General features: G+C 31.8%; 1 protein-coding gene across 2 annotated transcripts in view; it reads left to right on the top strand.

The window, feature by feature from the left end:
* LOC124102602 (bifunctional heparan sulfate N-deacetylase/N-sulfotransferase 3) overlaps positions 1–10,521 on the top strand; it is a 171,628-nt gene extending 161,107 nt beyond the window's left edge. For both annotated transcript variants that reach the window (XM_058583739.1, XM_046459054.2), the window contains exons 12-14: positions 674–783; positions 4,877–4,979; positions 6,839–10,521. In XM_058583739.1, coding sequence (XP_058439722.1) covers positions 674–783; positions 4,877–4,979; positions 6,839–6,958 — 333 coding nt within the window. In that variant the 3' untranslated portion in view covers positions 6,959–10,521. The remainder of the gene's footprint in view (positions 1–673; positions 784–4,876; positions 4,980–6,838) is intronic.
* Positions 10,522–27,021: the final 16,500 nt, after the last annotated feature.

Below are 27,021 nucleotides of genomic sequence, written 5' to 3'. Positions count from 1 at the left end.
GTAATGCTAATCTAGACTGATAGAAATATTGGAAAATAGGTATGGGCTGGAGTTGCATTACAGGCTTTGTAACCTTCCATTCCATCCTCAGTCATTTTATCTTGCTGGGTCCACTATCATCATAGTAACAAATTCTTCCCCTTAGTTTTTTAAGGAACTATGTACATGCACTGGTTCTCTGAGAATTCTTACCTTCTCCATATGAATTATCAAAGTATTTCTTCAAACTTTACATTGCTACTCCTGAATGGAATTGTAAAACATGGCATGTCTTCTTTCTTATTACATTTGGGCTTATTTTGAACATTCTTTTCTTTTCCACAGTGCTCCTTTCCAATATCGATGATGGAATAATTGCTTTTTTTCTTGGCTTATATTTGTGATTTTGCAGTTAAATTTCTAAGCTCTCTTGGTCCCCACAATTGGCTTTTTGCTTTTATAGTGTTTGTAGGAGTTCTCAGGTAACAAAAATGAATGTGCTTAATTAGCATGATTTATTTCTTGGTTCAGGCCATTAACAAGTACTGTGTGATTATATCTAATAATGATGCATGCAATTCTCCTTAGGACCTTGTTTCTGAATAAACAGAAAAATTTTTATTTTACAGTTAACATATCTTTTTTCAACATTAATTAAATAATAATAATTATTGTTATTATTTTGGTGATTTAGTTGCTAATTATCGATGGGCAACAACTAAGAACTGATCCTGCTACAGTAATGGATGAAGTACAGAAGTTTCTAGGAGTCTCTCCTCATTATAATTACTCAGAGGCTTTAACGTAAGTTTGTATTCTCATTAATTAATTAAACTTTCAGCAGGGAAATAATTTTAAGAAACTGTAGTTTGGTGATGCAATTGTCAATTTATATGTTAACTATTTGGGGAAGAACAATTAAAACATTGTGATGAAGAAAGGTCCTAAATCACCTGTTTACTCCTAAATATGCAGATTTCTCCTGGAAGAAAAGTGGAGGAAACAAATTGTGATTCTAAAAACCAACAACAAACCTTAAGAGTAGACTTGAAATAAGTTCATAAAAGTTGACATATTTAACAGACAATATTTCAACCTCTTGGATGTATGAAGAGGAGATTAGATAATATTGGAACTGGCCTTTTTTGCAGTTTTCAGAAACAATGTTATACAGGCAGGAATAATCCAATAGGTGACAGCATAGGCAGAGAGAGAGAGAGAGAGAGAGAGAGAGAGAGAGAGAGAGAGAGAGAGAGAGAGAGAGAGAGGGAGAGAGAAAGGGAGAGAGAAAGAGAGATATACTATTATTGTTCTATTGCAGTAGTTTTATTTTTTACCTTTGTCTTTATGTAAAATAAATGTGACCTTGTCATCCTTTCTTCAGAGACCTCAGCAGTTAAAAGCAATGATTTGTTTTTTTGTTTGTTTTGGTAGTTTTTTTAATTTTTATTTTTTCTTGATTTCCTCTGATCTTCCTTGGTAATTGACTCCAAGGGGGTCAAGAGACGCATTAGAATTTAAGAAAGGACTCACTGTCGAATTGTCATGTGCCTGAGAGTGAGTAACAATGCACTTTCAGTGAGTTTCTTTTCATATTTTCTTGTGATCATCATTGACACACCTTGTGAAAACCACTAGTGCACTTGTAGAATATTTGGAGGTTTCATGTCGTTTTCTTAGGTCTAACATTGTCTTCTTTCACCCTATAGCTTTTGCAGTTGTTTATCTGAACCCCATCTTCACAGTTTAGTTACTCTTCTTATAGTAACTCTGACAGTTGTTTCTGTGATACTATAGAAATATTGGGATGGCTATGAGTACAAAATGTATATTCTCATAAATGTTATTTATACCAAAAACTAAGAGATCCGTTATATATTTTGGTATTATTTCTTATTTTCCTGCTATGATAGTGAATATCATCTCTTTGGTGTTTGCATTTCTTTTTCAGCTTAAGACCCTTCCTTCCTTCCTTTATTAAGGATTTACTAAACAAAATCCAATATGAATTCTCAACCAATCACTTAAATACAGTGCATTGCACAAAGTAGAATAAATGAATGAAATTAGGTATACACAAAGGTTTTTACAATACTCTGGGCATGAGAGAATGCTCCAATTTAAGAAGTCTCTAAACTGATTATTTTCAGTTTAGCAAATTCTACTATCAAAACTTATTTTCAAAAGCAATGGTAAAAATCCTCCATTGTCAAAGTGTTTTTTATTCCATTCCATGATTACTAAAGAAAATATTCTAGAATTCCAAAATTTATACCAACTAACTGGATAGTCGGATCTTAAAATTACTTTTTATTGTCATAATTGATTTTAAAAGTCTTATTGAATATGTAAAAATAATCTGATTTTCTCAGTGAGTGCGGGTGTGGTTTGAAATGAAGACTATTAGCTTAAAACAATACATTTTGGAACTTTCTCATTCAAAAAAGTAAGTTACATTTTACAACTTATTTCAGGGTATTTATTGAATCAAATGCATACTGCCTTAAAAGAGGGCCAGTATCCAGAGAGGCTGGGAGGCCTCATTTAAAAACTTTTGTCCAACAAAAACTTAATTCCTTAATTATGAACAATAGGGTTGATATTATATTGACACCAGTATAGTTTTCAGGTTATGTGTTATATAGTGTTTTGAAAATAATTAAATATTTGAAAAAAATGAAGAAAATTAAAACTTGACATGAATTGTGCTAATGTGATAAATTAAAATTAAAAATATAAATTTAAATTTTACCACAAATATTTCCATTCACAATTATCACATAGGCATTGATGTCCATGACAGGAGTCTTCAATTTAGAAATACTAGTTACTTAAATACCTGAACATGACATCTCATTTCTCAGCCCATTAATATATTTGTTTAGTGAAACCAGACTGTGTTAAATAAAAATTTAATACAGATTTACTTTGAAAACTTTGATGAATGGGAATTATTAATTTGAAAGTCAGAGATAGAATATAATTTTTCTTGTGTGTGTGTGTGTGTGTGTATTTTATGAGGCTTTGTTAAGTCATAAAGGACTGAAGATGCATTAAATTTAGAAAGACTTCAAATGTTTCTAATATCACATCCTGATAATCAAATTTATGTTGCCCAGGTGTTCTTTCCCAATTCACTGCAGATGAGTTTGGGTAAGAATCTACCGTGTAAAGACTTTTTAATAGCAAAACTAGTTGTCATAGTAACTAAAATCTGGTTATCCTTAGGATGACCTATGAAGAAGCATCTAGAAATGTTGTTTTGAATAGAAATATATTTACTAAACATATTTACTATACATACTAAATAACTTATATGTGTGTGTATATATATATATCCTCACAAAACTGTGTGATAAGTAGTATTAGCAAAATAGTACTATTTTTCAGGTAAAAATATTAGAACATAGAAAAATTAAGCCAAAAATTAGTTAGCAAGTAGTTTAAGGAGGGAGATTTGGAAGTCAGTTATTTCTGGAACCTACCCTGACCAATCTTAAGTTCTTCCCATTGTCACAAGAACAAGACAAAAACTATTGTGAATTTTTAGTAACAGATAGTATATCAACAGGAAGTACTTCCTTTCAAAACTGAAAGCTTAAAATGAGCTTTATAAGTTGTATCAGACATTGCTACAAACAGAATCTATCTTTCGACTCACTGAATTTCACATTACAAATAAATGTTTAATTATAAAGGTATGCAATTAAGGCCATATTGAGATACCAGTTTACACCCATTGCAATGGTTATAATCCAAAAGATAATATGTGATGTTGGCAAGAAAGTGGTGAAACTTGAAACTTTATATATTGCTAATGGTGGTGAGTGGCTACAGGAAGTAGATCTCTGGGGGCATGGCCTTGGGAACTATATCTGGTCCCTGGCTTCTTTCTCACTCTTTGCTTACTGGCTACCATGAACTGATCAACTTTCCTCCCCTGTACCCTTTTGCTATGATATTCGCCTTATCTCAGATCCACAGTAATAGTCAGTCAACCATGAATTGAACTTTTAAACTCAAAATAAACTTTACCTCCTCTAAGTTGTGCTTGTCAGGTATTTTTGTCACAGTAATAAAAAGCTGATTAACAGGGTTATAATGAAGGTTCAAATAGAGAAATATAAAATATTTTGATAAACAAATATAAATGTAACATAATACTATTATTATTACAATTATAGCATGAAAATCCCATTTATAGATGGAATTACTTTAATATAGCTCTCATATTAAAAGAAGAAATTCTTTTATCTGGAAAATAATTAAATTTGGTTTATAGCTATAGAATTCTAAAAGTAATAACTCCATGGCACATCAAAATCTTTTCTCTCAAATCACCCTGTAGTTCTGTGATACACAGAAGTGATGAAGATTGATTTGTCATTTTTAAACTCTATAAAAATGGACTTAAAATTTATAAATATTTTGATACCATATGAAGGAATTAGTCTTAATTTTTTATTAATAGGATATTTTTACTGAAAATTTTTGTATTAAGAATTGGGCAAACTTAGAAATATGACAGAGGGACTGAAAATTCCTTATGACAAAATTAGCATGGAAATTAGAGTTTTCAGTGTGCAAATATTGCTCATAAATTTTATTAAATTTATGGATTTCAGGATTGTATGCTAACTTAAACATGGAACACTGGGTGGTAACCATAGACAGGTGGGACATGGCTGGAGGAAGTAGGTCTTTCTATACTATTTTATTCTTTATGACACAAGATTTTATGCAAAGAGTTATAGTATAAAAGAAAAAAAAAACTTCCAGTTTTATTTGTTATAGATTGATATTCAAATAAAAATACTTATGTTATTGGTCATCATATCTTATAAATTACTTAAAAATAATTTCTTTAAGGTTTCTTTGGGGGTTTGTAATTTTTTAGGTTTGATTCTCATAAAGGTTTCTGGTGTCAGTTGCTGGAAGAAGGTAAAACAAAATGCCTTGGAAAGAGTAAAGGAAGAAAATATCCACCAATGGATTCTGATGTAAGTGTAGAGCTTAAAAATCTAAGCTATTTGTACAAAAGAATAAATAGTAACATCACATCTGTTTTCTTAGAAAAGTGATTAAGTCAAATTCAACTTTCTAAAATTTAAAAGTGACAATTGAGTTTTAGAATATCTATGTTGTTTGTTTTTTGATTTCTTCAATTATATAACATTACCTGTCATGCAAGAATAAATGAATACAATAGAATTTTTTCAATTTTGAATAAGGACAGAAAGATATCATCTCATTCTAAAAGGAATGATACTGCACAGAAATTTTTGCACTAAAAAGGTTAAGTGAATCCAAGAAAGGAAATATATCAACTAGAAATTGAAAATAGGATCAAAAGGTTTCTATCTTTTGTCACCATAAAATTACTCCATAGTTGTAAATATAGCCTAGATAATATTATTGTTATAATGTACTGAACTTTGAACTGTTTTTATGCTATTAAAATGAAAAAAATTAATACATTTCCCAGACGTATAATATACTAATATAGTACTCAGGTTTTTTTTTTCTTTTAAGAGAAAGAGAGAGAATTTTTTTAATGTTTATTTTTCAGTTTTTGGTGGACACAACATCTTTATTATTGGTGCTGAGGATCCAACCCAGTGCCCCGCTCATGCCAGGCGAGCGCGTTACCCCTTGAGTCACATCCCCAGCCCGATTACTCAGGTTTTAAAGAATGGAGATGTGTACATTATGGTACCTAGCACTTTGTTTATTCTGTTCAGTATCCTGAGATGATGAACACTTAATGCTATAGTTTTTTTCAGGTTGAATATCCTGTATGTTTACTTTAGTACTTAATGCACATGAAATGTATTCATATTTTCATTTCATAATCAGTCTACTTAAAATATAGTTTGGCTATTAGAATGCAGATAGATTATGATTATATATTATAATTACATGAATTTATATATATATATATATATTTAGAACCCAGAAACTAAAGTATTTGGGGTTTTTTCCCCACAATATTTAATACCTTATGTTAACTGACAATCTGAGGTTGTCTGAGAATCCTTAGGTAATCTGAATTTATTTGAAAATTATATCTAACAGGACTTTCAGAACTATTTGTTGTATCAGGCCTGATAGAGATATGGCCTGTAATCAAAAAGCTCATACTTAAATTCTGTATCAAAGACATTAGGAAAGGAGAACTTCTACTGTTTTGATAAAGAATTTACATTCTCTGAATTCTAATTTTATTTGGTTGATAAAAATATACCCTCATAGCACTATAAAATAATCCTAATACATTAAAAGAGTTTGAAGGGGCATTTCTATACTATTTCAAGAGAGCAATGCAAAATTTATTGTTTTTATGTCAAACTTTGTACAAAATTTATTTATTAAAGTTACAACATTTAAAAGATACCATATAATGTTTTTCTTAATATTTCATTTTACTCTGGTCTCACATAGAAACACTGAGATAAAATACAAAATTTAGTGGTAAAGAACTTTTCAAGATATCAATTTCAAATCTCTCTACAAGGTTACTGTGAAGTACATAATGAATTTATTGAAGTACATAATGAATTTATGGTAACAAACCATCTTTTGATATGAATAGCTTACCTATATATTTCCCAGAGTAAAACCTACCAAATTGAAGGGGCTAAAGTGTCTGGTTTGATCATATGATTTTCAGAGAAAGGTAAATATAAAGGGCCTCAAAAATGTCAACAAAACACTATGGGCTAAATAAACAGTTCACCTGCTTAATACAAATTTTAATCCAGATCTGATATACTTGATGATTTAATCATAGTCCACATGTATAAAATATACTTTAATAAACAAAATTGAATGTACTTTTTATCTCTCCCTCCCCACTCAGAGCAGAGCATTTCTGTCAAGCTACTATCGGGATCACAATGTGGAACTCTCAAAGCTGCTACACAAACTGGGGCAACCTCTCCCATCTTGGTTGAGACAAGAACTGCAGAAAGTGAGATAGCATTGAGAGAAAACTTGCTGAGGATTCATCTTTTCCAAAGTTTTCAGAGGCTACCAAAAGATGATCAAAATATACCTCTTCAAATAAGAAGAAAGGACAAGGCTCCTTCCATGTGCTAGCATGTGGATTATTAGAAAAAAAAAAAAAAAGGACAAGAAAAATATCTGTTACAACCCTTGAGGCCTATGCCTACTGCTTAACGCTCATCCGAGCCTGTGAGATTGTCATAGACTACTTACTGTGCACTCATCTGTAAGTCAGTAGCAGCAAACATAAATAACAAACACAAATGTAAAACTGTCCATTTCATATTAATATTTACACTTTGATATGTCAACTAAGATTGTGTCTACAGATTTTTAGACCACTGTTTGCCTGTAATTTTTTTTAATTCTTTGATTCTATGAGGCATCCTTCAAAATAAGAACCAAAATAAACCTCACAATATAACATAAAATTCCAGAAGCATAACACATAAAAAAAAAAAAACAAAACGCTTGTCAAAACTTAAATCCACTGAAGTATTTAGAAAGAATTGTAAATTGTAATTTGTGCTAGATCAGAGAGTGGAAAAGCTATACATGTGCTTTATCTGCATAAAAAAGAGAAGTACTGTAGCAAAAAAAGAAAAGTGATTTGTCATATATATAGTCTAGTTCATTTATGTAAAAATTACTAACTCTTCCATTGTAAGGTAACTATTATACTGAAATATATATTGTAAACTTGTTGGATGATACGTAGAAACACACTGAGTACACCAAAATAGTAAATGATCATGTAAGTGTACTGACTAAATCCTCTATAAAGGAGAAAGGATAGGGGTCTAAAGATATATCATTGAGAACTCTATACCCACTTGCCTTGTGCTACAAATCTATTCCAGCAGTCCTCTCTAGTTCTACAGAAATGCATGCAGAGTCTCTGAGATATGTGTCATCTCTGGTAACAAACCATCTTTTGATATATATATATAGCTTACCTATATGTTTCCCAGAGTAAAACCTACCAAATTAAAACTAAGGACAGCTTCCCTAGATGATACGTTTAGATTGTTTACACTTATATTATTACAAAGCTACATTTTTCCTATAGTCCAAAATAAAATTGTATAATGTCAGATTTGTAATAAAACAGAAATTAATATTTGATTTATAATCTGATATTTGAAATGATAATTGTAATACAAGGCAGAGAAAAATAAGAATAAAATCCCATTTTTAAAATTATTTGACATATCACTGTCACAGAAGATAACAGAACACAGTTAAATTTATGGATAGCTACAAAATTAAATGAAGAGAGTACATAGATGAGCATCACATGACTCTTGAAGTATATTTATACTTACTTAATGAAGTATTTTAAAAAAGAAAAGATTTAAAATAAATCAACTTATTTTCTTGTATTAATATTTACTTAATTTTTAGATGTACTTCACATACACACAAAATTTAAATAGTAAATAAATTCCCTGCTATGATTACATGTCTTTATAAAAAATCCTTAAAGGTATGATTAAAAAAATATAGGCAAGGAAACTACTATTTTCATTGTCACTATAATGTGTAAAACTAACTCTGTATAATAATTAGAAAACAAAATGTTTGATCCTTATACTTGCTGTAATTTTAAATATACATTATAATTATCAATTAAATGTTATTTTGAGATCTTATGTACCCCCCAAATACATTAATTTTTAAACAAAGAGCAGAAAGAATTAGAAGAAAAACAATTGTAAGACCCTTAGTAAAAAGCAAGAGCAAAATCATTTAAACAAACATGAGAAATTCAGTCTTTATGCCTACTGTTGACTCTTTCAAAGGAATACTTGCCAAACATACTAAAAAAATTATAATAATCTTTCATCTCCATTAATTTAAGAAAATTGACTTAAGAAGGATGCAATGAGAGGAGGCTGCAGCAGTTACATACAATGTCTTGTTTTTATTTGTCAACATTTATGTTGATAAAAGAAAAAAGGAAAGTTGATACATATATGCTTTAAAGTTGAGATGTACCTTTAAATTTCTGAAGAAGTTGTGAATGGTATCCTCTTGTCAAGGTAAATTGACTTGACTGAACAATTCACCCTTTGAAATAATTGTTAAAAATATACTCAGTGCTTATATAATGAAAGGAGAAAAAGGGAAGATATAGCATCAAGATTAACTCCATCACAAAGTATGGAGTTTGATGCTATATACAGTTGCAAGGGTTTGAAAGGATTTTTGACCACTCAGCATGTGTTTTGAATATAGTATCAATTTCCAGAGGATGTGCATATTTTCCACACTGTATATTCCAGTCAGTCATGCTATTCTGAAAGTAACATAAATACACATGAGAAAAGACTGAGAGAGAACATGATTTAAAAATTGTTTTGTATAGAATTCCCTTTTTCATTGCTTAAAATATGAAACTTCCTCAGGAAGAAATGAAATGGTTATTTCCCTGTTTATAGCTATATTTGTCATTCACATTGAATGAAAATTACTGAAAACTTTTTTTTTCTCTGTGTTTTCTTTAAAGAAAAAAAAAACTGGATATAACTCTGATAGTGGCATGGTACCTCATGTAAAACAATAAATTTTATAAGAAAATGAAGATTTGGGGACTAGTGATCTTAGGCAAGAAGTAGGTACTTGATAATTTTGCCTGGGAGGCAGTGGGAAGTGGTAACAGAACATAGATGCCACTAACATAATCTAAAGTAGAGATGAATGAGTGCTTCTGAGTAGGGAATAAGTAAAATTTGTATATAACTGTTCAAAATTCTCCTAAATTTTGGTGTTATTTCTTGTTTTTTTTTTTTTTTTCTTTTTAGTTCTATCAGATATAAAGCAGCTCCTACACCACTTTTGGGACTCTGGAATAAAAGAATGAGAAAATCACACAGCTGTTTCTTCAGAGACTTGAGAACCCAGGTGGTTGTAGAATGTCTGACTCCCAATACTCTTTTCTGCTCTCACAGATGAACCCCTTTTTATTTCTTTAGATCTTTAAAAGGTGTTAGCTAGTCTTTCCTTTATAAAATTACAGAAAACATCATGTGGAGATAAGCTAGACTCAGAAAGTCAAAGGTAATATGCTTTCTCTCATCTGTGGAAGCTAAAGAGAGAAAGAGAGTGAAAGAACAGAAAAATGACATCAGGAAAATTGAAATGAGACAAGTTGAGTAGAGAAAGATCAAGGGATGGGAAAAATGAAAGGAAGGGGAGGTATTGGGGAATGATGATTGGAATACAACAACAGTTTTTTTTTTTTTTAAATAACAAAATAGCACCATGCCCATTTTTAAAAATCTAGAAAATAATCTCTGAACAAAATATGTAGAGCTAAATGTCTACCTTCATTTTCCACATTTTTTCTCTATTTCAACCCCTTTCTCTTCCAGATATTAAATTTCCTCATGTTGCAACTCACCTTATCTTCATGTAGTGAGTTTCTCTCTCTCTCTCTCTCTCTCTCTCTCTCTCTCTCTCTCTCTCTCTCTCTCTCTCTCTCTCTCTCTCTCTCTCTCTCTCTCACACACACACACACACACACACACACGCACACCACATACATACATTGCTCCTACCTGGAATAATCTTATTTTCCAATTTTCTTCCCAAATATGCAGTCCCCTATTTCATCTACTCTAGGACCAGTTTCAGTACTAGCTAATAAACCAATTCATCAATATTAGTGGCTTACAACAGCATGATATTATGCTTTTCAGAGATATCAGTCCTGCATTTTCTAGGAGATACATTTTAAGCCCTAAGGAACAACTCACAGATGAGAGGCACTGAACTGGTCACATATTTTCATGTGAAGGTATCTCCATAATATCAATTTGCACTGTATAGCTAAATTCTAATATGAAAAAGTTCTACTCTGCTTGATGATAATTGACAACTTAGCTGCTCCTTCTCCTTGTCCATACTTCACACATCAGCCCCCCAAAACCACAAAAACATATCCAAACAGCAGTCATAGTAGAAAAAATAAATACTCTATGGTAGATAGTCCTTAAGAAATTATTCCTGGGCTGGTTTGGAATGTACACCATTTTTTCACTTAACATCACAAAAGCTGACTAATTTGACCTTTGAGGATGAAGAATAAAGGCAGTGTGATAGTCAACTATAGGTCACTTTGAGCCAGATCAAAGATTATTCCTAGGTGTGTCAAGGAGGTTGTTTGTGAATGAAATTAGAATTTCCATGAGTGAACAGTAGATTATCTCCCCCAAGTAAGTGGGCATCATCCAACACTTTGAGGTCCTGGAGAGAGCAAAAGGTGAAAGAGAAAAGAATGTTCTCCTTTTTATTTGGCTCTCTGACATCTTTTCCTTCAGACTGGGATTTAGACCAGTGACTCCCCTGGTTGTCAGGCCTTCAGTTTCAGACTAAATTATACCACCAACTTCACCCACTCTCCATTTTTCAGACAGGTGATCATGGGACATTTTGGCATGAATAATCATATAAGCCAATCCCTCATAATAAATCAGAGAGAGATAATAGATAGATAGATAGAATATTTATATGTCAGAGGATAGATAGGTAGATAGACAGACAGATATGGAGGTCCTATCATTCTGCATCTCTGGAGAACCCTAAAATACACAGTATGGCATTGATTCCATCCCAAAGAATATTTAGAGTTGGCCAAGGGTACTAACAGAATTGAGGATGGTGCTTCTCATTCAGGGCTCCTAGTACTAATTGATCTGTAATTATCCTGATTTTTGTCCATTTGAGTTTTCTATATGTCACTGGTCTTGACAAATGGTAGAGTCAAATTTTTCACTTATTTATTAGTATATTAAATTAATCTTTCCTTGAAAATTCTTCAATTAGTTCTGTACCTAACCTAACATTTTCATTTTTATTACTACTTCTTATCCTATTCTTAACTTATGAATATAAAAATTGATAAATCACTAAAATTGGAATTAGCTATATATCAACCATATCCTTTGGCAAATCTCTTAGAGAAAGGAATCATAAGTAAAATCAATAAGTAAGAAAACATATTCACTTGGAAGATTCAAGTGCAATATTTCAATATATCAGAGTTCTCAAAATAAATAGCACCAATAGAAATATAAGTGTGTGTATGTGTGTATATGTATAAAAATATAAAAGAATATATATATAATATATATATATATATATATATATGTGTGTGTGTGTGTGTGTGTGTGTGTGTGTATACACACACACATACACACAGACATACCATGTATGTATGTATTCTTTTATATAAGATTTATTGTAAGGTATTAGATTAAATGGTTGAAATTGAGAAGTTCCACAATCTGCTGTCAGCACTCTGTAGACCCAGGAAAGCTAGAAGTGTAGTTGAAAGACATGAGAGTTACAGAGTCAATGGTATAGATTCCAGTTTGGATTTAAAGAACTAAGTAAGCACTGAGAATAGAAGATGAAAGTTAGCTCAAGCAACTAGGCAGAGTTAATTCAACTTTCATCCATCTTATTCAAGTCCTCAATGGATTGGATGTTTCCTGTAACATACCAATTGATTGTAAACTTATCCAGAAACATATTCACAGCTACATTCATAGATAATATTTAACCAACTATCTAGGTATTCTGAGGCCCAATCAAGCTGACATATAAAATTATACATTACTTTTAAATATACCTTTAGTATTTTAGAAAGTCAAAGCAAATATAATTAAATGATTATAGCATATAGTATCCACAATATTTTAGGAAGAATATAATTGTTCACATTTTATGATAAAGAAAACTGAATTAAACTGAATGAAACGTGTGACATTTCCAATGCACACAGAATCTGGCAAAGTTATATAAAACTGTCTTCATCAAGCTGCTTTTTGGTTATGAGAGAATAAATTAAGTTTAAGAAATGCCTTCTGCCTGCATTTCTGGCCAAATGCTGTATTCAAATCAATAACTGAAATGGAAACCAGACTTTGCTCTTAAATATTATGCATGATGTTTATAGTTGGACCAGAGAAGATGGTCTTCTTCGTTTGATAAATATTTTTCAAAGTTTCAAACACTTTGAATAGACTGTAGTCCAATGTATGATCTTAACTAAGGGACACCAGATAGGTGATTTTGGGGGCTTTGATTTTCTCATCTATCTAGGGAAGTCAAGTGGGGCCACTGGTAAGGAAAAGGTACTGTTTCTTCCCTTGAATTATTTTACCACATGGAGGTATAGCAGTTTTTGTAACATTAGACTCTCTATGTGACTCATCTCTTCTGCCAAAATGGAGGAGTGATTTAATCATCTAAGTGGTAAAATTGGAAGAATTTGGGATTGCATTGCTAAACCTTAAGAATCCCTCACTTCTCTTAAGGATCTAACATCCAAAAGCAGTCTGGTTTGCTTTTGGCCTGTGTTAAGTTTAGCAGAAATTGATATCTGGCTACATTCTTTAAAGGCACAGACATGATCAAAAGAAGAACCAGAAACAAATACACACACAAACACACACACACACACACACACACACACATAAATACACTAGGAAGCTGAAAGAATGTGAGGAAAAAACAATATAAATAAGCTGTAAGCTAAATGTCTCATCCTTCTTGTTGGAGCCAACAGTACATCTTAAAGTTGACAAATCAAGAAATTAGAGGTAAGCAGATTATGCTAAGTGAAGCTAGCCAATCCCTAAAAAACAAATGCCAAATGTCTTCTTTGATATAAGGAGAGTAACTAAGATCAGAGTAGGGACGAAGAACAGGAGAAGAAGATTAAAATTTAACAGGGATGAGAGATGGGAGGGAAAGGGAGAGAGAAGGGAAATTGCATGGAAATGGAAGGAGACCCTCAGGGTTATACAGTGGAGGGGGTAGAGAAAGAGGAGGGGAGGGGAGGGGAGAGGTGGGGAGGGGGGAGGGTGGAGGATGGGAAAGGCAGCGGAGCACAACAGACACTAGTATGGCAATATGTAAATCAATGGATGTGTAACTGATGTGATTCTGCAATCTGTGTATGGGGTGAAGGTGGGAGTTCATAACCCACTTGAATCGAAGTGTGGAATATGATATGTCAAGAAATTTGTAATGTTTTGAACAACCAACAATAAAAAATAAAAAAAAAGAAATTAAAGGTAAAAAGGCAATTGGAATTAAAGATGGAATAAGCAGAATTTAACAGAAACAGTGAAAATGAATTTATTTTTGATAAGTAGGACTTGAGTACAGGACCAGGGAGAAATATTGAAATTTTTATTTCCAAGTATATGTATTATTTTTTAAGAACATCGATAATAATTAGCATAATAATAAGGCTGTAAATATTCAGGACCAACAATGTCCATTCTGGTGGGAAGAGCACAGTTACAAGAGAGATGTAATTACCATTTCTATTCAGCATCAGATGTTGGATGTTATTCAGGAGATTAACTAATATAAAGTTCCTCTATGATGGTACAGTCCTAGAACCCTAGAACAGTTATTCAAAAAGTATAGTCTGCAGACCCCTGGCAGTCTGATCCCCTCCAGGAAGACTGTAAAGTCAAAACTACTTTAAAAAAATAATTTAATTGATTATGTGCCTTTGTTATTGTGGTAGTATTTTCATTGGTGGTACAATAGCAATAATAAACATTCAGTGCTTCAACATAAGTAAAGGCAGTAGGATCATCAGTACTAACATTATTGTTTTCTTTATCACACTAGTCTTTTAAAAAAGTTGGAGTTACTTGACGTTTAGCTATAAAAAAGTCTGAAGTTATGTCAGTTGCTAGAATATGGATGGAATTGCAGAACATCACGTTTAGCAGAATAAGTCAAAATCAGAATGACAAGTGCTAAATTTTCTCTCACATGTGGAAACTAGAAGAAAAAAAAATGAAATAAGTGGGATTTTCATGAAAGTACAAAGGAGATCATGAGGGTAGGGGAAGGTGATCAATGGGAAGGAGGAAGGGAGAGTTAGGAGAGGTATTAGTAAGATTTCTGTCATATGCATGTATGAATATGCCACAACAAAACACATTATTTTGTATAATTAGTATACACACCAATGAAAATCATCAGTCATGTTGAAAAAAGAAATCCTTGGCAAATAATTAGAATTATTAATATACTTCCACCTTGAGTGCATGTCTCTTTTAAAAATATATACGACAAAATACTACTTTTGCCTATAGCATTTCTGCTACTTAGTAGATAGTTATCTAATGGAAAAGCTCTTGGGCAATTGTTTGAGTTGTAAGCTGAAATAGTCACTTTATTCTTGGAATGTCATTACTTGAAAAAAGAATTGAAAGAGAACTATGATTATTCAGACTTGATACAATGGCAGGCATTTTCTTGAAATGAACAAAGTGAGCCTGTCAGTTCAAAGAAAAAAAACTGACAGTATTTTTGTCAATAATAAAATTTGAGCTTTCAAGTCAAAATTAAGAATCTAAGAATATGTATCCACTACCATGAAGTTGACAGCATACTCATATATAAATACCTTTCTGATGAGATTCTTGGTAATATTAACAAGCACAATTTTCTAATACTTTAAAAAGCAAGATGTCAGCCCTTGGAAAATCTACACAATTTAGTGAACCAATATTTTCCAAAGCACCAGTGCATGACATCACAAAATCTTTATACACGTTCCAATCTTTATGATGGTAAAAAGTCTATTCTCAGAGCAAGATAAGCCATTAGAAATTAATGAATAAGTATAAGAAATGTTCATTGACTTAGTTTTAGATTCCACATCACAAATACTCTGAGAAAATAGCACTTGTCAAACTTTAACGATAATAATAAAATACCCACAATTATCTATAAAAGTCACAAATATGTACCTCCATTTCACAAATACATATTTGAGTCAGGCCAGATTTTCATGATATAGTTCAACAAAAACAACATAAAAATAAATTGAATAGAGAAATAGGAGAATCAAGCAGTTTTCTATTAAGCCAAACATTTAAAGGAATTTGAAAAATTGTAACACAATGTAACTCTTCTAATTTTCTTTCTTTTTGGAAAATAAAGTAAGATTTTAAAAAGTTTTATTCATTAAAATTATGATCTTAGCTGTGTATGGTGGTGACTTCTGTAATCTCAGCAGCTCTGGAGGCTGAAGCACGTTAATCACAAGTTTAAAGCTAGCCTCAGCAAATAGTGAGACCCTAAGCAACTTATTTAAACCCTGTCTCAAAATACAAAAGGAAAAAAGGGGTGGGGGTGTCACTCAGTATTAAAGTGCCCCTGGGTTCAATCTCTAGTATGAAAAAAAAATAAATGAATAACTAAAAATAAAATTATGATCTTATTCTAAATTGTTTTTGTTATTTTCAAATTAAATCATTTTATTTTTTTAATTTTGATTTCTAACATAGTAATTATTAATAGGTACAACTTTTATAATGCAGACCTTCTGAGTTCTCAATAATTTTTAACAATTTTTAAGAATCCATCATGTGGGATTAGGCCCCAACTTCCTTAATAAGACTCCTGTAGAGCAAGAATTAAAATCAAGAATCAATAAATGAGATGGACTCAAACTAAAAAGCTTATTCTCAGCAAAGGAAACAATCTCTGAGGTGAATAGAGAGCCTACATCTTGGGAGCAAATATTTACCCCTCACATATCAGATAGAGCATAATCACTAGGGTATATAAAGAACTCAAAAAGCTAAACACCAAAAAAACCCAAATAACCTAATCAATAAATGGGCCAAGGACCTGAAGAGACTCTTCTCAGAAGTTGATATACAATTAATCAGCAAATACATTAAAAAATGTTCATCATTAGAAAAATGCAAATCAAAACCACTCTAAGATTTTATCTCACTCCAGTCAGAATGGCAGCGATTATGAAGACAAACAACAATAAGTGTTGGCAAGGATGTGAGAAAGAAGTACACTTATACATTACTGGTGGGACTGCAAATTGGTGCAGTCAATATGGAAATCAATATGGAGATTTCTTGGAAATCTGGGAATGGAAACATCATTTGACCCAGCTATCCCTCTCCTCAGTCTATACCCAAAGGAGTTAAAAACAGCATACTACAGGGACATAGACACATCAATGTTTATAGCAGCACAATTCACAATAGCTAAACTGTGGAACCAACATAGATGCCCTTAAATAGATGAATGCATTAAAAAATGTGGCATATATATACACAATGGAATATTACTCAAATTCAGCAATAAAAGAGAATAAAATCATAGCATTTGCAGGTAAATGGATGGATTTAGAGAAGATAATGCTAAGTGAGGTTAGCCAATCTGCTTTTTTGTTTGCAGCTCCTCTTTCCCTCTCTTATTCTGCAACAACCATGTTGGCTTCCTTGTTGAGTACTGTACAGGGTCTTTGTGCTGATGTACTTTCAAATGGCCATGTGCTAACTCCAAACTCTATTTGTTCAAATATTTTCTTCTCAATAAGGCCTACACTGACAGTCTTATATAAAATTTCACCCTTTCCTCCCTATTCTGAAAATCCTGATTCCTGTTACCTTGGTGTAATCTTTTTTTGTTTGTTTGTTTGTTTGTTTTTTAACCATAGCACCTATACTCTTACACTTAAGTATATATTTTATTACATCTGTTGTCTTCTCCTACTCAAATATGCTTCGTGGAGGCAGATATATTTGTCTGTTTTATTTTCATCAGTGTATCCCTACACCTCTTTATCTAATCTCTGACCCAATAATAGTTGTTGATAAACATGTATTGAATAAACTAATAAAGCTAGTAATTAAATAGCTGAAGAAGGAAGATGAAACTACGAGAAGGATCTTAATTTCAACACAGCATATCTTTTCTACATTTTAATGTTAGAAAAAAATAAGCTTTTATAGAGTAACATATTTGATTAATAAAGAAATGCATCTCCTCAATCATATAAAGATTACCACTCCTTCATTTTTTCTAAATAACAAGAAAAAAATTTAAATTTTAATAAAAATAATTAAAATTATCAAAACATTTTAATATAAGGTTAAAACTCTGTAACCTTCAAGTAATGCTTTATTTATCAAGCATTTCTTATGAATTATCCTAACTACACTACCGAAAAGAAGATATTGCCTATTTCCTTCTACGAATGAGCAAACAGGTTTAGAATGGATAGATAACTTTTCCAAGTTCTCACAAATAAAATAGCCAACTTAAGGATTTGAACTCTGATTTACATTATGTCTAATATCCTTTTTCTTCCTTTATACACGATATCAATGAAGCGTGGGTTCTGATCCAGTAAGCCTACGTTCAGATCCCAGTTATGTCCTTAGGTTAATTACATTATTCTCAGCACCTCAACCTGTTTGCCTGTAAGATAATAAGAAGTAATAATGACCACACATCCCTCTCATTACTGTTGTGAGGATCACATGAGTTTGATGGAAACGTAAGGGCTCAATTAACACTAGCTATAATCATTGTTATTGTTTCCCTGAGGTACAATAGATAGTTGGTATTTTCAAGATTCCTTTATGTGTATGCTGATTTTATGTAATTTTCCTTTTTAAATCTTCTCAGTCTGTCCAGTAACCTAAAAAAAAAAAACAATGAATATTCAAAAGTTTTTCTTGCTTTTGTAAAATTTAAGTCCTTCAAGTCCAGGGAATTCTTTCAGAATGCTTGAGATTTCTAAGACATACTGTCCATTTTACATAAATTATTATACAGATAGTAGCATTTTAAAGTATACAAGTACTAAAGTCATTTTTTTGGTTCTAATTTGACTTGGTTTTCTGTAAATTTACATAGAATTAAGGAATAATTACTAAAACTTCTTATATATTAAGTTGGATTACTCTGATGTACCATCTGAAGTCTTTTATTTTACCTAAAAATAAATATTAAGATTTTTCATGTTCAGCTCAATCTATTTTTGTTCAGGGAGCATTATGTATGTCCTTTTATTCTTTGAAGCATTAAACAGAAATCAATCAATGTATTACTTAGTGTCTCAAAAAAAAATCTTAATCATTAATATTGAAACTCAGTGATAATCTATTCCAATTGTAAATAGTGGATAGTAGAGAATCTGTTCCAAATTTAATCATAAAATTTTCTCTTTGAGATGATTTCTCTTATCATCTTAAAAATACATAAAGTGTGAGAGGGGATACTCAATTTAAAACTTTTGGCAAAGATAATACCTAAGGTCAAAAATTGACATGTATTAATTTTGTTTTAAAACACTGTTACAGTTGTGATAGGAGGCATCCCCTCAAAAGCTCATGTGGGAGACAATGCAAGAAAGTTTAGTGGCAAAATGATTGGGTTATGCAAACATTAACCCAATCAATGTGTTAATCCTCTGATAGGGAATAACTTAATGGTGACTGTAGGCAAGTAGGGGCATGCCTTTGCAGTTTATATTTTGTGAGCTGATTTTAGTCTCTCTACTTCCTGGTATGATATTTCCAGCAGCTTTTTCCTGCCAAACTTTTGCCAGCCATGATGTCCTGCCTTACCTCAAGCCCTAAGGAATGGAGTTGGCCATATATCAACTGAGACCTCTGAAACTGTGACCCCCCAAATAATTTTTTCCTCCTCTAATTTGCTTTAGTATTGTCTTTTGATCATAACAGCAAAAAAGCTGACTAAACATCCTACAATTCACTTTTCCTTTAAATTATTATATATAATGTCGCATTTTTTATTTTTATTATTCCAGCTTTCATGAAATAAACATTTAATTGAGCATGTATGAAATGAAAAGCACTACCATAGGTCAGATACATAATATATCGTTGACATATGATATATCATTATACCCTAGTAGAATTGGTGGAAATATTTCACTTTTTGAACAGAATCATCATCTACTTTGATATACTCCATATTAATTATGTAGTTACTTAAATTTTATATATGATAGGAAATTAATTAAATCTCTACTTGATTAATGTAAAATCTATACATAAAGTTTATATGTAGAAAATATATGGTATTTTTCAAATGTTTTCTAATAATGTGTATTTGGGCAAATATGTTCCTCTCTAGTAGAATCTAAGATATTGAAAAGTCACCATAAATATTTAGTATATAAAATCAAAGTTTACAGAGTAGGTTAATAGAGCCATTATGCATGCTGACATTCTTATGTAATTATTCAAATATACATCAATACTTTCATGCATGATAATGAATGAATATAGCTATTTCAAAACCTTCTAGGGATTTAAACACATTTCTTAATAATAGGATAATACCTCCATCTAGTGGCACATTTTATGTAATTTTTTTCCAAGTCTTACACAAATGTAAGCTTACATTGTATTATTAAAGGTATTTATAACCCTAATCATGGTGGCTCAAACATATTTTGAGATTCGATACTAGAATAAATATCTCACATCATAAAATATACAATATATGAGGAGAAAAGTGTTGGGAAAAACTAAAGAGGTGAGCAAATGATCATTACATTTTCAAATTATTTTATCTGGGATGAAGGCATTAAATGTTTTACAAATAATATTTTATAACTTTTCAAATCATGAGTAAAATTTTCCATTTTAATGTGATATATTATGTGCTAAATAAACAACAACCCTTTTTTGCATATGAAAACCATAAAAAGAAAGGCAAATAGATTAGACTAAGTAATCTGGGAAGGGCAGAGGGAAAAAAAATCAAGCTTTTCAGATGCTAAGCATTCAGTGAGATATAAATTCAGTATCCCATAGGACCTGGGAGTTTCTACAAGAAAGTTAGAAATTCACTTTTAAAGTGATGAAGGTCAGTTTGAAATGACAACATGTTATTTTGTTAAAATTCCCAATAAATATGTACATTATAAATGTTTCATGATGTCAAACATTTATTCAAGTATCCCAGCTGTAAAATACCTTTCATGCACCATAATCTGAAATTTAATTGATTTTATGTGGTACATTTTCAAGGTCCCCTACACTTATTTCTTTTTACCTTAAATTCCATGAAAAATCAATATATCCATTTCCTTGCATGTGTTCCCATTCTCCCCTCCTCTCTTTGCTTACTCTTCTGGCAAACCCCACCTATATTTAATTTCAAATTGTCCAGCTCCATAGTTGCATTTATACATTTGAGCTTGATATGGAGTACACCCCATGCTTAATATCTGAATTTAAATTTACTACAAGAACTGAAGTGAACTCTTAGTGTGACCCAAGGATCCCACTACATTTCTAAGACTATAGATGCTATCTCCTAATTACACCTTTCTCTTTCCTGAGATTTCTAATACTCTGTCCTTGGTCCTCACTCTTGGTGGTTTTGTTTTGAATTACCCTGAATAACAAAAACAAAGATCAATGTAGTAGTAGAATACATTCAAAAGTTTGCACTATCACATTAGCTCATCTACCACCCATATATAGTACCTCTGATTTATAGATGAACTTACTAAACTACTATCTTGGACTAAATTCTTTTGTGGAGTAGTTATCCATTTTCTCTTCCAAGCAACTTGTCAAATCTCTTCTGCATTATCAATTTTACCATTTGTTTTTTTAAGAGAGAGAGAGAGAATTTTTTAATATTTACTTTTTTTAGTTTTCAGTGGACACAACATCTTTATTTTAATTTTATGTGATGCTGAGGATCTAACCAAGCACCCAGCACATGCCAGGCGAGCATGTTACTGCTTGAGCCACATCCCAGCCCATCAATTTTACCTTTCTACTGAAACTTCCCCATCAGAAAGCTTTAGTTTCTCTTATGCTTAAAAAAAGAATTCACTGCTGAAGTCACATGCATTTCCAGATATTGCCCCATTAATCTTCCACTTTACAGTATCTTCCCAAAAGAGCTTTCCAAATCCATGGCTTCCAATTCTTCTACCATTTTCCCTAAAATGATTATTATCGGAGTCACAAATAATTTCTAAATTCCCAACATCTTACCTGTACCATAAACAGTTGATTACTTCTGCTATTCAACAAACTTTCTTGATTTTCAGAATTCCATATTCCACCAGAATTTATTCTTATCTTACATATCAATCTCTTTTTCAGGTCCCATCCATGTTTCCTAGTACATTAATGCTGACAGCCTCAGAGCTCAGTGATCTATCTTTTTTTTTTCTTCTATTTACACTTCCTCACTTGTTATTAGCATTTTATCTAATGGTTTTATATCCAACTACATTTTGACAAATTCTATGTTTGGCTTTTTTCTCAGACTTCTTGAACTTTACACTTATATATTCAACAATTTATATTCAATGATTTATCTCAATCCAGCAATTTTATGTGTATATCTAAAAGACATCTGAAACAAGACATGTACAAAACTTCCACTGAGTACCCTGTTACTCCTTCAGGCCCCATCTCAGCAAATCACCAAAACATTTTAGAGTAATTTTTTTCACCCCTTATATTTCCTGTTCTTGTATCCTATGTCTAATTTGTCAAAAAAATTAACTATACAAAAAATATATATCCAGAATTGAATTATTTCTTTCTATCACTGCTACCAGTCAATACCATCTCATCTCATCACTAATCTAACTAGTTTACCTGCTTCAACCCTTTTCCCTATGAATACTCTAAAGTCTTTTTTTAAGAAACAGAGCTTCAACATAGAACAAGTTTTAAGTTAGATCATGTCACTCCTCCACTCACAACTCTCCAGTGGAAAAGAAGAAATCAAACTAACTCTATTTGCCCAAGGCATGATTCTATATTTAGAAGACCAAAAAACTCCACCAGGAAACTTCTAAAACTCATAAATGAATTCAGCAAGTAGCAGGATATAAATTAGCACTCACAAGTCGATTGCATTTCTATACTTTAGTGATGCATATGTCAAAATATATTTTGTAGTGATGTATAACTACAAAGAACAAATAAAAAAATAAAGTAAAAAAAAACCTCTCTAATGGGTAACTAACTTACTCAAAAGATTAAAAATTGTACAATGATCGAAAAGGTCATAAAAAACTTGCAATTACCTAACTTTGTTTTCTACTTACCTAACCTACATTATAAAACTGGTCTCAATTTTTTTCCTTGTGAATCCCATGTTATGAGATAAATTGATGCATAACAAATTTGTAAAATATAATGCTTTAAAATAATATTTGTGTTTTTAAAAAGTTGTAATTGTAGATGGACAGCATGCTTTTATGTTATTTATTTTTGTATGCAATGCTAAGGATCAAACCCAGTGCCTCACACATACTAGGCAAGAGTCCCAGCCCCAATATTTGTTTTTAAACACATTCTCATTTTGTTGTATTGTTTTCACTATTTATATTAATTGATACACAATAATTGTACATATTTATGAGATATAGTGTGATCTTTCAATACATGAATATATGTGATAATCAAATCAGGGTAAAATCCATTGCTTCAAAATTTTGTGTTGGGGAAATTCAAAATCCTCTTTTCTAATTTTCAATAGCAAATTATTATCAACTATGGTCACTTCAGTATGCTATAAAATAGGGGAACTAATTTGTCCTACTGAATTTTTGTTCCCATTAACCAACTTCTCCCTGTCTTGTTCACCTTTCTACTGTTCCCACTCTCTAGTAACCACAATTTTACACTTTATTTCCATTTGGTCAGTGCTTTAGCCTCTAATTGACTGAAAATGTGTAGTATTTATATTTCTTAATTTGGCTTCTTTAATCTAACATAATGTCCCCAGGTTTATTCATGTTGCTGCAAATGACAGGATTTCATATTTTAATGGCTAACATACATATTTCATATATATATATATGTATGTATGTGTGTGTGTATATATATATATATATATATATATATACATACATATATATGTTATTTTAATGGTAACATATACATACTATATATTATTTATATATATATATAATATATATATATATAACCTATTATTAATCCATTTCTCCACTGATGAACACTTTAGTTGATTCCATACCTTTGATATTTTAATATTTTAAATAGTGTCAAAGTAAACAAAGGAATGTAAACACCTCTGATGTACTAATTTTTTTTTTCCTTTTGGATATATACGCACTAGTGGAATTCTTGAATGAAAGGGTATTTCTATTTCTAGGATTCTAAGGAAACTCCATGCTATTTTCTATACATGTAATAGTTCATATTTCCACAGCAGTGCATACGTGCTCTCCTTTCTCCACATTATCACCAATATTTGTTATTTTATAGCTTTTTATAGTATTAGACCTTCTTTTTTATTTTTATTTTTTGTTTTAGTTACACATGACAGTACAATGACCTTGACATATCATACATTTGAATCAGATGGGATCTAATTTCTCATTTTTCTGAGTGTACAGGTTGCAGAATCATATTGGTCATGCAGTCACATATATACACGCAGTAATAATAATATCTGTTTCATTCTCCTATCCTTCCTATCCCCCCAACCTCTCCCCTTCCCTCCCATCACTTCTCTCTACCTAATCTAAGATAACATTATTCTTTTTTTTTCTTTTTTACTCACATCTTCATACATGTATTTTGTAAAACAATGAGGGTCTCCTTCCACCATCCATGCAATTCCCCTTCTCCCTGCCTTTCTTTACCACCCCTCTTCCCTATGTAGAGGTAATCTTCTTCCCCTGCTCTTTCTCCCTACCCCATTTTGAGTCACTCCCCTTGTATCAGAAAAGACAGTCAGCATTTGTTTTTTTGGGATTGGCTAACTTCACTTAGCATAATATGCTCTAATGCCATCCATTTCCCTGCAAATGCCATAATCTTATTATTTTGTAGTGCTGAGTAATATTCCATTGTGTATATATGCCACATTTTTTTTTATCCATTCATCCATTGACGGGCATCTAGGTTGGCTCCACAGTCTGCTATTGTGAATTGTGCTGCTATAAGCATTGATGTGGCTGTTTCCCTGCAGTATGCTGTTTTTAGGTCCTTTGGGTATAGTCCAAGAAGAGGAATAGTTGGTTCAAATGGTGGGTCCATTCCCAGCTTTCCAAGGCATCTCCATACTGCTTTCCAAATTGGTTGCATCAATTTGCAGTCCCACCAGCAGTGTATGAGTGTACATTTTTTTCCGAATCCTTGCCAGCACTTGTTGTTTGTCTTCATCATGGCTGCCATTTTTACTGGAGTGAGATGGTATCTTAGAGTAGTTTTAATTTTCATTTCTCTAATTGCTAGAGATGATGAGCATTTTTTCATATATTTGTTGATTGATTGTATATCCTCTTCTGAGAAGTGTCTGTTCAGGTCCTTGGCCCATTTGTTGATTGGGTTATTTTTTTAAATTTTTTTTATTTTTATTTTTTGGTGTTTAGCTTTTTGAATTCTTTGTATACCCTAGAGATTAGAGCACTATTTGATGTGTGAGGGGTAAAAATTTGTTCCCAGGATGTAGGCTCCCTATTCACTTCACTTATTATTTCTCTTGCTGAGAAAAAAAAAACATTTTAGTTTGAATCCATCCCATTTGTTGATTCTTGGTTTTAATTCTTGTGCTATAGGCGTCTTATTAAGAAAATTGCAGCCTATTCCCACGAAATGGAGATTAAGGCCTATTTTTCTTCTATTAGATGCAGAATTTCTGGTTTAATTCCTAGATCCTTGATCTATTTTGAGTTAACTGTTGTGCATTGTGAGAGATAGGGATTCAATTTCATTTTGTTGCATATGAATTTCCAGTTTTCCCAGCACAATTAGTTGAAAATGCTACCCTTTCTCCACTGTATGGTTCAGGCACCTTTAACTAGGTATAATTTTGTGGGTTAGTCTCTGTGTACTCTATTCTGTACCATTGGTCTACTAGCCTGTTTTGGTGTCAGTACCATACTGTTTTTGTTACTATTGCTCTGTAGTATAGTTTAACGTCTGGATAGCGATCACCTGTTTTACTCTTCCTGCTTAGAATTGCTTTAGCTATTCTTGGTCTCTTATTTTTCCAGATGAATTTCATAATTGCTTTTTCTATTTCAATGAGGAATGCCATTGGGATTTTGATCAGAATTGCATTTAACCTGTATAATGCTTTAGGTAGTATGGTCATTTTCATAATATTGATTCTGCCTATCCATGAGCAAGGTAGATATTTCCATCTTCTAAGGTCTTCTTCTATTTATTTCTTTAAGGTTCTATAGTTTTCATTGTAAAGATCTTTCACCACTTTTGTTAGGTTGATTCCCAAGTATTTTATTTTTGTTTGTGAGGATATTGTGAATGGGGTAGTCTTCCTCATTTCCTTTTCAGAGGATTTGTCACTGATATACAGAAATACCTTTGATTTATGGGTGTTGATTTTATTTCCTGCCACTTTGCTGAATTCACTTACTAGTTCTAGAAGTTTCTTGGTAGAAATTTTTGGGTCTTTAGGAATAGAATCATATCATCAGCAAATAGTGCTAATTTAAGTTCTTCTTTTCCTATAGTTATTCCTTCAATTTCTTTCATCTGTCTAATCACTCTGGCCAGTGTTTCAAGAATTATGTTAAACAGAAGTGGTGAGAGAGGGCATCCCTGTCTTGTTCCAGATTTTAGAGGAAATGCCTTCAGTTTTTCTCTGTTTAGAATGATGCTGCCCTGAGGCTTAACATAGATAGCTTTTACAATGTTGAGGTAAGTTTCTGTTATCCCTAGTTTTTCTAGTGTTTTGAACATAAAGGGGTGCTGTATTTTGTCAAATGAGTTTTCTGCATCTATCAAGATGATTATGCTTCTTATCTTTAAGTCTATTGATGTGATGAATTACATTTATTGATTTCCATATGTTAAACCAAACTTGCATTCCTGGGATTAATCCCGCTTGATTAAGGTGCACAATCTTTTTGATATGTTTTTGTATCTGATTTGTCAGAATTTTAATGAGGATTTTTGCATCTATTCTTATTAGATATATTGGTCTGAAGTTTTCTTTCTTTGAGGTGTCTTTGTCTGGTTTTGGAATCAGGGTGATATTGGCCTCATAGAATGAATTTGGCAGGGCTCCCTCTTTTTATGTTTCCTGAAATAGATTGTAGAGTATTGGAATTAGTTCTTCTTTAAAGGTCTTGTAAAACTCAGCTGTATATCCATCCGTTCCTGAGTATTTTCTTTGTTAGTAATCTTTTGATGGCTTCTTTTATTTCCTTACTTGATACTGGTCTGTTAAAGT

Source organism: Marmota monax, unplaced genomic scaffold (genome assembly GCF_021218885.2).
Source record: "Marmota monax isolate L192 unplaced genomic scaffold, Marmota_monax_Labrador192_F-V1.1 WCK01_AAM20220418_F8-fsc00002, whole genome shotgun sequence".
Lineage (NCBI taxonomy): Eukaryota > Metazoa > Chordata > Mammalia > Rodentia > Sciuridae > Marmota > Marmota monax.
Note: the sequence above shows the minus strand (reverse complement) of the source record. Positions and strands in the feature narration are given on the sequence as shown.